Source organism: Hemitrygon akajei, chromosome 16 (assembly GCF_048418815.1).
Source record: "Hemitrygon akajei chromosome 16, sHemAka1.3, whole genome shotgun sequence".
NCBI classification, from domain to species: Eukaryota; Metazoa; Chordata; class Chondrichthyes; order Myliobatiformes; family Dasyatidae; genus Hemitrygon; species Hemitrygon akajei.
The window spans coordinates 76440860-76453125 of NC_133139.1; the positions used below are offsets into that span (position 1 = coordinate 76440860).

The 12266-nt window shown below is 43.9% G+C and overlaps 1 protein-coding gene across 6 annotated transcripts; it reads right to left on the minus strand.

Annotated features, from left to right (window-relative positions):
* Window positions 1-3972: 3972 nt before the first annotated feature.
* trappc5 (trafficking protein particle complex subunit 5) lies at window positions 3973-8499 on the minus strand. Of its 6 annotated transcripts, none has more exons than XM_073069227.1 (2): window positions 8356-8499; window positions 3973-4874 (listed from the first exon to the last, which is right to left on the minus strand). In XM_073069227.1, exon 2 carries the CDS (start codon window positions 4872-4874, stop codon window positions 4302-4304), a length of 573 nt encoding a protein of 190 aa, XP_072925328.1. In that variant the 5' UTR covers window positions 8356-8499; the 3' UTR covers window positions 3973-4301. The 6 variants fall into 6 exon arrangements, with proteins under 6 accessions (XP_072925328.1, XP_072925332.1, XP_072925331.1 ...); XM_073069231.1 differs by having other exon boundaries at window positions 8449-8472; XM_073069230.1 differs by having other exon boundaries at window positions 8366-8455.
* Window positions 8500-12266: the final 3767 nt, after the last annotated feature.

Here is a 12266-nt window from a genome sequence, read left to right on the forward strand (position 1 = left end):
AGACACACACCTTTGGGAGCTTAACCCCACTACCTCCCACAGCTAGGACAACCTTAAGGGATCTGGCACTGAAATTGTTTTGCACAATCCACTATCACATAACTGGAGTTGTCTAGGAAAGGGAATGAGATGGTATCGCCTCACTTCACTCAAACATTGGAAAATTATGCTAAAATTGGAAATATTAGGTGGCAAATAATCTAAGGCACAATGGGACACCACCACAGACAATAGAACAGATAAATCCACAGGAACCATGGTACGCTTTTATCGACAGGAGATGATGATTGGGATTCAAATGAAGAAATGAAAATGACCCACATATAATTAACTGTGTATCCCAACCTCGGGTCAAACATGGACTAAACATAATGAGGTTGGTCATGCAGTGGTGTTGCCCTTTGCAATGAGAGAGAGGGGTGCAACATGAGGAATTACATGTACAACAGTGGTAATACAAATGGCTCTGAAAATTTGGGATATGTGGGGTGAATGATGTATACTGTTTGTATGATCATTCATTTCCAGAATTCCTTCTTCAGGTCTTTGAGTTCAAGTCTTCTTGAAGTGATAGGACTGTTAAGGACAGGACAATCCAATTAACTTTTGTGACCGTAAAACATAGGTGAAGAATTAGGCCATTCTGCCATCGTCTGCTCCACCATTCCATCATGGCTGATTTATTATCCCTCTCAACCATATTCTTCTGCCTTCTCCCAGTAACCATTGACACCCTGACTAATCAAGAACCCATCAATGTCCACTTTCAATACACTCAATGACTTAACCTCTTCAGCCGTCTGTAGCAATGAATTTTCAGAATCACCGCCCTCTGGCTAAAGAAATTCCTCCTCACCCCTGGATGTGCCTCTATTCTGAGGCAGTGCCCTGTTACAAGACTTTCTAGGCTCACTGTTATGTTGAGAGCTGAAAGCTCTCAGCCCTATATCATCTTATCTTTGTTGAAAGTGTTCATTATATCTTTCTCATGCAGAGATGCTATTTTCTAATTGTTATTTTGTTTTATTCAAGCCAACTGAAGAACAGCAACTTGCATTTTAATTCACAAACTACATTATCTACCTTTCAAGACTTCTTAGTTAATAGGTATAGACTTAAATCAATATTAGAATAAAATCCAAATTCCATGATTGGTACATGCAGTTCAGGTCAATGTTGAGAGTTATCTGAATATTGTCTGCTTCAGAAATTAGATTCTCATCAATTAAGAAATTGGCACTTGAGGAACAATTTGAACTGTCCTTATTAAAAGGAAGTTATCTTCCATTGGATTAACAAGAGTATTAATTGTAGTTTCTGAGGTTTTATTCAATTTTAGATCCTTAACATAGACCTTGTACAATTTCTCAAATTCAAAGGGATTACAACCAATGGGCTTATTGTCATCTTGATCAAAAATTGAAATATTACCATAAATGATAAACCTGTGGAGAATGTAACCCTTTCCACGTGCAGTTCTTCTATTCAAGTTATTTAATTTTAACTAGATGACTAAAAGACCTAGGCTGTTAAGATGAACCACAATGGATTTTTTTTCTTAAGTAGATGAGCTTTGCAGTGCTAAAGGTCTGGCAGTTTTTAAGAACTTGAGGACTAACCTGATCAACTGCAGCACATCGAATTTAACACTTTTCTGGTCAAGAGTTGTCCTACATTAGTGATTAGTATTTTCTGGAACATATGCAGAGAGAAATTTACCTTAACGCTAAGGGAACAATCAAATATTCATTGAAACTTTTTTTTCTTCATCTTCAAACAAAAGAGAAGCACTTTCTGGGACTTTGCTGCATGCTAAAGGAATAAAGAATTGATCCAGTTGAACTTTAACCAAACCTGTCAGTTCATCAAAAAGTTGTCTAGCTAGGAATGTGAAAAATGAACATGTATGGATAATTCTGGATTTTCTGAAATGAGTAAATAAGATTGTGCTATTCAGACACAGACTGCAGATACTGCAATATACAAGGGGCTGGAAGAATTCAACAGGCCAAGCAACATCTACAGTGCAAAGTGAATGGTAAACATGTCAAGATCCTTCATCTGGACTACATTTAACAGGTAAAAGGGGTTTATAGAAAATAGTGTAATGGATATGTAAGTTTTCAGAGCTCCCGAATGAGCCAAAAATGGTAACTTCCAAACACATAGTAAATTATCAAAAGTATAAATGGGATTAAATTACCTAAATATCTGAGTTAAATTCAAACTCAGAAATCAAAACGTTAATTGTTAATGTCTGCAAAAGTATAACATACAATTATTTTTTTCTTGATGCCCATTTCCTACCATTTTAAGAAAAATGAATGATAATCTGTCACTTCAAAAAACCTTTTGAAACACTCAGGTTATCCTACATCTGTGGGAAAAGAAACAAGAATTAACGCTTCATTATGATTGAGTACCAGTTGGGCTCAGGGTCTCATAAGACTGTAAGACAGAGCAGAATTAGGACAGTCAGCCCATCAAGTCTGCTCCACCATTACATCATGGCAGATCTATTATCCCCATTCTCCTACCTTCTCCCTGTAACCTTTGATGCCCTGACTAGCCAAGAATATATCAACTTCTGTTTTAAATATACTTAATAACTTGACCTCCACAGCCATCCGTGGCAATGAACTCTAGATTCACCATCCTCTGGCTAAAGAAATTCCTTCTCATCTCCATTCTAAATGGATATCCCCCCTACTGAGACCGAGGCCTCTGAACTTAGACCTTTCAGTAATCAATAGATTTCAATGAGATCCCCTCATTCTTCTAAACTCCATTGAGTACAGGTTCATTGATTGGCCAAGAAGGTGTAGATAAATGTTTGTACATTGGTCAAGAAAATTCTCCTCTTTACTGTGCATTCTTATAATTAGACGATACAGGTCATATGTAATATTGTTTAAGTCACAAAACCAAAACTCATACGGTGATCAAGTCATCTAAACTCTACCCGGGTGGCTTCCTTCAATGTGCCCTATTAAACTAGTGATCAAGGGAAATTTTAGTTTTAACCAATTATTGTTGGGTGCAAAGGAAGACTGAACTCCCACAAGTTCCCTCAATCTGTTAGATAATTTTGAAACAGAACAATGGAAAGCAAAATTAGTATTTCTTGTTTATGGCTTGTCATCAGAACTAGAAAAAAGATACTTTTGTTTTGAGAAGAGGTGGAGAGAAGAGGTGGCTGGAACAATGATAACTTCTACAACATGGTGGGGAATAAGAGAAAAACCAAATTATGCAAACATTAGGGATGCTAGTTGAGGTAGGGTGGTGAAGACTTATTAAATCATAGCTTTCCTGTCTTGGAGGTGTTTGAGAAGGAACAAGACAAAAAAAAACTTGAGCTCTGAAGAAAAAGTGAAAAGTGAAAATACAAGGTCAGGCAATATCTGTGGAGATAAAAATAACGTAACTGCTTGATGATATTTCTCCAGAACCTGCCAGTTTTGATACAGACTGGAAAGGCTGGTTATCTGACGTTTGTCAATGTAGCATTAAGAACTCCAGTAGACATAACAGAAATAGGAGCAAATCAAGCAGCTTCATACCAGCCATACAATTCACAGCAATTCTTAACATTTTATCTATTTTACATAAATTAATTTTGCAATTATTTTATTAGAACACGAGTTCATCTGCAGTAAAAGAGAGTCTGAGCAGTCAAGTGAAAGAATCAAATAAATTAGCTGAGTTCAACGGTGAAAACTTTTTTTCAAAAAAGTCTCCTAAAAATTCAGGCACAAAATATTAGTGAAGTTCTTTCAAAAACAGTTATAATTGAATGATTTCCAGCATACAGGTTGACGATCACACGGAGTACATTATCCTAACTAGAGAGAACCAGTTTCTAAATCGTTCTAGGGGACCATACTCTGTGAGAATCACAATGATCTCTAGCAAAACCCTCAATACCAATGGCTACAGACCAGAGAGTGTGTCAGCACCAACACAGCAAAATGGGATTTTGTAATTGTTTTAATATACATTGCTAATTTCCACATACAACAGATATACTAGATTGCAAATCCTTATTTATATTTCCTAAAGCATTAAAGTCCAGGAACACCAAAAACCTGGTACAAGCAGAACTTGGGACATAGATAAACAACAAAATGTTGTAACGATCGACAGTCCTCAGTTGGGGAATGAGTTGGGCAGGTAGAGACAAAGTTATCTTAACACTGCACATAGTTACGGTCTTGACATCTTTGGGTAGATCATCAGTGAGAAGTGCGATAGAGGGGGTGCATCCAGGCGTTTAGAGTGACGGCCACAAACGGTTCATCTTATCGTCCATCCAAGGTTTTGTCACGTGCAATGACAGACTCGTCAAACTTGATCATAAGGGTAGTGCCTTTGTGCCAGTGAGCTGTCACCTTGGCAGGGAAGCCACTATAAGAGAGGATGGCCTCTACAATGCCTGCTGTGAAGGAGGCACAGTTGAGTGTGCTGTTCTCCTTGGGCACCGAGATGTAGGCATTGATGAGTGGCTCTTTCTCAATGATGTAATAGGTCTTGTCGTCGTCATTGGCTTGCTCCAGCTTGTCTGCCTCTTTGCCAAACAGGGCCTTCCACACATTGACCTTGATAAAGAGCAGCACGTTAATGACCTTGGTCTCCCGCTTGCCGTTCTTTTCTCGCATTACCAGCACGTCCAAGATCCGCACCCCCACCTGCTGGCCTAGCTCCGACAGCTTGTTCTGTAGCTCTGACACAGAGTAGACGCGGTTCTGACAGTATTGGACAATTTCAGAGAACAGCAGGGCAAAGGCGCTCAGGCTGACCTCAGACTTGGGGCGAGTGATCGATCGCTCCAGGATGACCGACTTGCCCCTGGTGAACCGAGTATCCATGGCCATCTTCAGGAAGAAAAAGAAAATTAGAAAATATGGCAAGAAAGTCAGCAAATCAGCACAGCACATTTATCCAGAGATTTCAGACCCCAGATACACTGATCCCATTTCCTACACTAAGCTCATAGCTCTCTCCACATTTCCTATCCAAGTATCTGTTGAAACACCTTTTAAATACTGTAATAGGCTCCTATTTCCTTAAACAGAACCTCCTGGTATTACAGGAGAGATACAACATGGACAGAACATTGGCTGACTCGCAGGAGGCAAAAAGTGGGAATAAAGGGGCATTTTCTGATTGGCTGCCGGTGACTAGTTGTGTGCCGCAGGGTTAGTTCTGTGACCACTCCTTTTCACATTAAATGTCAATGAGAACTTTAAAATTCTCTGCCTTGTTTTCAACTTCTCCCCTTGACCCACAACCTCCATTGTCTTCATATGAAGTGACTGAGGACAAATATCAAAGAAATAGGTAAAACTCCACATCACTACTCCAACAAAAAGAAAATTCCCAATTTACAACACATTTCTCCCCCAAGTGATTTCTAACACAAGTGATCCAATTACTTAATGGTGTTTGTGGCAAAGATGATGGTTTTCAATTCTATGCCAACGTTCGGAATATCTCACCGGACCACTGCTCCATTTATCTTCCTATGACCTATTCTCTCTCGAATGTTCATCAACTCCCCAAAATTCTCCTAGCATTTATTTAACTTGGCAACTTAGATCTTTGGAATTCCAGGAAAAGAAAGCACATAGGTGCAGATAGAACCTGCAAACTCTACACAACCAGCAGCCAAGGTCAAGATTGAATTGGTGTTTAACACTGTGGGGAATCAACATGAACTACCAATGATAGATAGATAGATAGATAGATACTTTATTCATCCCCATGGGGAAATTCAACTTTTTTTCCAATGTCCCATACACTTGTTGTAGCAAAAACTCATTACATACAATACTTAACTCAGTAATAATATGATATGCATCTAAATCACTAACTCAAAAAGCATTAATAATAGCTTTAAAAAAAAAGTTCTTAAGTCCTGGCAGTTGAATTGTAAAGCCTAATGGCATTGGGGAGTATTGACCTCTTCATCCTGTCTGAGGAGCATTGCATCGACAGTAACCTGTCGCTGAAACTGCTTCTCTGTCTCTGGATGGTGCTATGTAGAGGATGAGGCAAATCAGATTAATTAACTATGTACATATTGCATTTTAAATCAATCTTTTGGTTACTGATCATCTTCAGGAGCACTCAGCAATGACTCAAAGGTGGTAACAAATCACCATATAGGAGGGAGATTGAAAATCTGACCCATTGATGCCACAATAACAACCTCTTGCTCAGTGTCAGCAAGACCAAGGAGCTGATTCTTCACTTCAGGAGGAGGAAAGCAGAGGTCCATGTAGAGTCCTCACTGGGGGATCAAAGGTGGACAGAGTCAGCAACCTTAAATTCCTTGGCGTCATCATTTCAGAAGATCTGTCCTAGACCCAGCATACAAGTGCGATTACAAAGAAAGTTGATGGCAGTGTCTCAACTTCCTTAAGTCTGTGAACATCTGGCATGACATCTAAAACTTGACAAACCTACAGATGTATGGAGAGTATATTGACTGGTTGTATCACTGCCTGGTATGGAAACACCAATGCCCTTGAATGAAAAGTCCTACAAAAAGCAGTGGATATGGCCCAGCTTTCATTAAGCACATCTGCACACAACACTATCTGAGGAAAACAGCATCTATTATCAGGGACCCTGACCACCCAGGCCATGCCCACTTCCTGCTGCTGCCATCAGGAAGGTGGTACAGGACTCAGACCACCAGGCCCACAGTTATTACCCCTCAACCATCTTGAACCCAAGGGAATAGCTTCACTCAACTTCACTTGCCCTGTAATTGAAATATTCTCACAACCAAGCACTTCATCTCGTTCTCAATATCTATTGCTTATTTGTTAATTTCTTTTGTATTTGCACAGTTTGTTGTCTTTTGCACATTGGTTTGTCCAACTTGTTGGATGGGTTCTTTCATTGACTCTATTCTTTTTCATGGACTGACTGAGCAAGGCAACAAGTACAGATCTCACGCTTGTATATGGCGACATACATGCACTTTGATGACAAACTTACTTTTGACAATACATGTTAAAGGTCAGTCATTAGGCACCCTGTTATGGTTGGTCAGTAATACACACAAAAGGCTGGAGGGACTCAGCAGGCCAGGTAGCATCTATGGAAAACAGAACAGTCTACATTTTGGCCCAAAATCCTTCACACTTTTCTATTGATGCTGCCTGGCCTGCTGAGTTCCTCCCAACATTTTGTGCGTGTTGCTTGGATTTCCAGCATCTGCAGATTTTCTGTTGTTTATGGTATTTACAAAACACAGCTGACACCCGTTACCCAGGATTGCTTGCCTGCTAAGTCACGGGCACAAACTACATCAATATCCGAGGACCTCCAACTGGAATAAAACAAAACGTGCATTCCTTTGAGACAACGACGTATGGTGGGGAAGTAAAAAACCACAAAGCAACTGAAGATGGTTTGCCTTGAGACAACACTCCGAGGAGCTCCACCAGTTGTCCCGAGAGACAAACACAGCATCATTCTGCATCCAGTAATTCCAAAGCTATGCAAGAGCCTGTAAAGACCTTACACCCGGTACAAAGCTGCCTCGATATTTATGGCAGTCGCTGTTAAGTTAAGCACAAACACTACATTGGCCCTTCAATTCGAGCCAACAGCTGTAGCAGTACAAACGCTGGAGTCAGCCACCCAGACCCCATCAGCTCCACCCTTCCGCCTGGACCTCCGTTACCTGCCCCCTCTCCCAGGCCCCGGACCTCCGTTACCTGCCCCCTCTCCCATCCCCGGACCTCCGTTACCTGCCCCCTCTCCCAGACCCAGGACCTCCGTTACCTGCCCCCTCTCCCAGGCCCCGGACCTCCGTTACCTGCCCCCTCTCCCAGACCCAGGACCTCCGTTACCTGCCCCCCTCCCAGACCCCGGACCTCCGTTACCTGCCCCCTCTCCCAGGCCCCGGACCTCCGTTACCTGCCCCCTCTCCCAGGCCCCGGACCTCCGTTACCTGCCCCCTCTCCCAGGCCCAGGACCTCCGTTACCTGCCCCCTCTCCAAGACCCAGGACCTCCGTTACCTGCCCCCTCTCCCAGGCCCCGGACCTCCGTTACCTGCCCCCTCTCCCAGACCCAGGACCTCCGTTACCTGCCCCCCTCCCAGGCCCCAGGCCCCGGACCTCCGTTACCTGCCCCCTCTCCCAGGCCCCGGACCTCCGTTACCTGCCGACTCTCCCAGGCCCCGGACCTCCGTTACCTGCCCCCTCTCCCAGGCCCCGGACCTCCGTTACCTGCCCCCTCTCCCAGGCTCCGCTCCCTTGATCCACTCTTCCGCCGGCTCGCTCCGTCTACATCCGGGTCGCCACCGCTCCACCCCCTTCACCCCTCCCTCCCAGTACCTTTATTTACTCCGAATGGGAGACTCCTCACTCTTCAGTTTAACCCCTTTCCGTTCTCTCCGGTTTTTGGCCCCACCTCCCCCGATAACGAACCGGCTCGCGGCTCTCCGGTTTTCGGTTTCCGGTTACGACGGTCCCGCCTTCTGACTCGGGGTTGAGTCTGATTGGATGCGAGCGGTCACGTGTCGAGCTGTTCGACGTCACTGAGTGGATGTAAACAAATGGCAAGTGCAACACACACAAAATGCTGGTGGAACGCAGCAGGCCAGGCAGCATCCATAGGGAGAAGCGCTGTCGACGTTTCGGGCCGAGACCCTTCGTCAGGACTCCACACAAAATGCTGGTGGAACGCAGCAGGCCAGGCAGCATCCATAGGGAGAAGCGCTGTCGACGTTTCGGGCCGAGACCCTTCGTCAGGACTCCACACAAAATGCTGGTGGAACGCAGCAGGCCAGGCAGCATCCATAGGGAGAAGCGCTGTCGACGTTTCGGGCCGAGACCCTTCGTCAGGACTCCACACAAAATGCTGGTGGAACACAGCCGGCCAGGCAGCATCTATAGGGAGAAGCACTGTCGACGTTTCGGGCTGAGACCCTTCGTCAGGACTCCACACAAAATGCTGGTGGAACACAGCCGGCCAGGCAACATCTATAGGGAGAAGCACTGTCGACTGTCCATATGCCAGCAATTTGGTATCTCAGGTAGGCTCTCTCTCCAGGAAAGAGAAGTCACTTCCACAACAGTGAGAGTGGAGACCAGCAGGTCGCTGTTCCGATGTTACAGTCTTCTGCGTCACTTCTCCAAGCCCCCAGACTCGAGGACCAACAGGTTCTCTCCATTGAGAGAGAGGGTTTGCTTGAGTACAGGAACCTTCTTCCAACAGCAGCCGATAATAAGCAAACACACATCCTGCTGACTCAACGTTTCTGTCTCCCATGACACTTCAATCAGCGAAATCGGAGAGGAAACAGGTCATCCAGGGAGCCATTCCCCTAAGGCAGAGGTCACCAACTTTTTTTGCGCCGCAGACCGTTTTAATATTGACAATATTTTTGAAGACCGGCTGACTTGGGGGGGGGGGGGGAGGGTGTTAATCACGACCAGAATATAGGTGATAAGTCAACTATGAGTCACTTATAAGTGGCTAATACACTCAATTTAGTTTCTAAAAGGGTTTCTCTAACAAATTTAATATTAAACACACAGCGCATATTTTCCTCGTATGAATATAGTGGTAAGTCAATTATAACTCACTAACATCATAACATTTTAAGTAATATTTTCCTCGAATGAACATATAAAATCATTGCAATACATCAATATCACTGAACCAGTGGGAGCCCTGGGCTTGATCTCTGGTCGTGGGCTGATGGGATTCCTTATGTCCGGTCTATTCCGCAATTTAGTTTTCGTGGTTCTCAGCACTTGCTTCTGGCCCTCTTACTCATGTTTTTTTCACTCAAAAAAACTCAACAGGTTTGTCTTTAAGTGCAGGGTGCTTGGACTCAAGGTGCCAAAGCAGTTTTGAGGGCTTCTTTGCCTCATGAGACTGCCTCCCGCCAAACGCCTTGGCCGGGTGCGTCTGGTCGTGGGTGGCGTGAGAGGACAAGGTAAGGGCTGGAGGTCCCCGTGCAGGGACCGTGGTGGTCGCAGTCCAGAGAGCAAGGAGGGGTGCGACAGGGCGCGCGCCCACCCCCCCCCTTGTAAGTAGGTAGGATCTATCAGCCGACAAAAGTTTGGTTCGAGGGATGACTTTCAGTAGATTGCAGCGAGGTAGCTGCTCTGCTACTTACGAAACCTTGAGCCCAAATTAGGTCGTCTGCAAATATTTTAGCACTGGTTTCCCCACGAACATTTGGTGTGCTAAACAGGTTTAGAGGCAGCGCCCATCTATCCGCACTCCAGGCCTGTAGCAATGGCATTTCTCGCTGGCCGCATGAGGTGGCCAGTTACCCAAGGTCAACCTGGTGCAATGGTATCACTGCGTTTAGGCGACTGATCAAGTCGCATGCTTTCAAGTTCAACAGTGGGCGTGACAGAATGAGGAAAGGTGCAGCTGACTCATAATCGTTTTATATCGCCAAATCATATCGTTTCCTCGTGGCCTGGCAGCACATGCTTTGCAACCTGGTGGTTGGGGACCACTGCCCTAGGGCGCACATCTTTCAGGACATTCCTGGACACAGCAAACCGCCAGGCCACAGAGCTGGTCTGAAAACCCATCGCTTACAAAGAACCGTGGTGTGAACTGTTTCAACAGAACCTCCACCATCTTGAAAAGAAAAAACAGACATAAGAGAAAAATAAGCTGTTTTGTGGATGAACTTCAGGAAGTTGCCTGAATCTGCAAAAAGCCATCTCTTTGCAAAGCACGGAGTTAGGTCCTAGGGACAGCTCATCCATGCAAACCAATTTCCTTACCTGAGGAAATTTGCTCATGTTTAACCCATGTCCATGTAAACCAGTGGTTCCCAGACTTTTTCTGGGTTACCACCCCCTTGGCTGCCAGTCCACATTTTCTCCGTTTCCAGCCAATTTATTAAAACTATAAATAATTTTGATTTATGATACACAGTGGAAGAGCATAGTGAAAGCACAGTGACAAATAATTGCAAAAAAAACAAATCTCTTTAGAGCTACAGATGATTTTGAAAAGTTTAATTACTGCAAAAACTATTTCCATCAACAATTATAAGAGTACATTAGTAGTCCAATTATTGATTACTTCGTTGCTTTTTTGCCTTTCAATGGGATGGGTGGGCTTGGTGCAGTGATATCAGCTTCTCTACATCTGGCTGAATGTCACTCAGACGGAGTCTCAGATTCCTATCTTCAGTAATTTGCAGTCTGGTTCATTGCTTTATTTAAAAAAATTGGACGATTACACTGAAACCATGCTCCACTAGGTGTGATGTTGGAAAGGCAATAAAGAACATTTTGGCTTTTTTCCACAGTGCAGGATAGTGATCAAAGATTGATTTCTGCACTCAAATGTCTGGATCTGATTTTTTGAACCTCAGCTTCAGCACAGTCATTTTGCAGTGAGAACAGTTCTTCCTCCATCCTTCCCATTAATTCCACATTACAAGTGCTCAGAAATGGACTTATTACCCAATCTGGAATTTGGATCAAGAGAAGTCCCTGATATCTCTCTGACCTGTCTTTATGCAGCTCACTCACACGGGTGAGCACGGTATACACTTGAAGATCATCATCTGGTATTCCTTCTTTCTCTTCCAACAGAGACAGGCTTGGAAATTGGAAAATGGTGCATTGGCCAAAGTTGCACTTAAACAGGGTTAACTTGGACAGAAATGTTGAGACGAGTGATTTAACTTTGATGAGATTTATTTCCTTGCAATTGAAGATTAATTGTCATTAAACCATATATGAATACTCATGAACAGAGTCAAATGAAACAGCATTACCACAGGGCAAAGTCCAACACACAGTAGAAACTCATACACAGCACAAGGCATGTATAGCACATATAAGATAGCAGTGAAATACAGTCACATAAAAAAATGCAATCCAAGTTCCTGAGTCCATGAATATTGCAGCAATTTGCAGTCACAACACAATACAGCTTGCCTTCTGCCTAGTGAACACTGGGAGAGCGACACCAACTCTAGTTTGGACATCACGTGACACCGCCTCTGGCACCCAACTCTGACAACTCCCACTGGGTGGCTGCAAACAGGCAACACTGTGACTTCAAGACAAGTCACGTTTATATTCCCGATGGATGATAAGGAGACCCCCATGATCCTCTCAGCTGTTCCCACAGCCCTTTGTAGGGACTTCCGGTCTGAAGCTCAACTGCTCCCATACCAGATGGAGATGCAGGCTGTCGGGACGCTCTCAATGGTGCTCCTATAAAATTCAGTTAAGATGAGTTGAGGGGGTGTGGG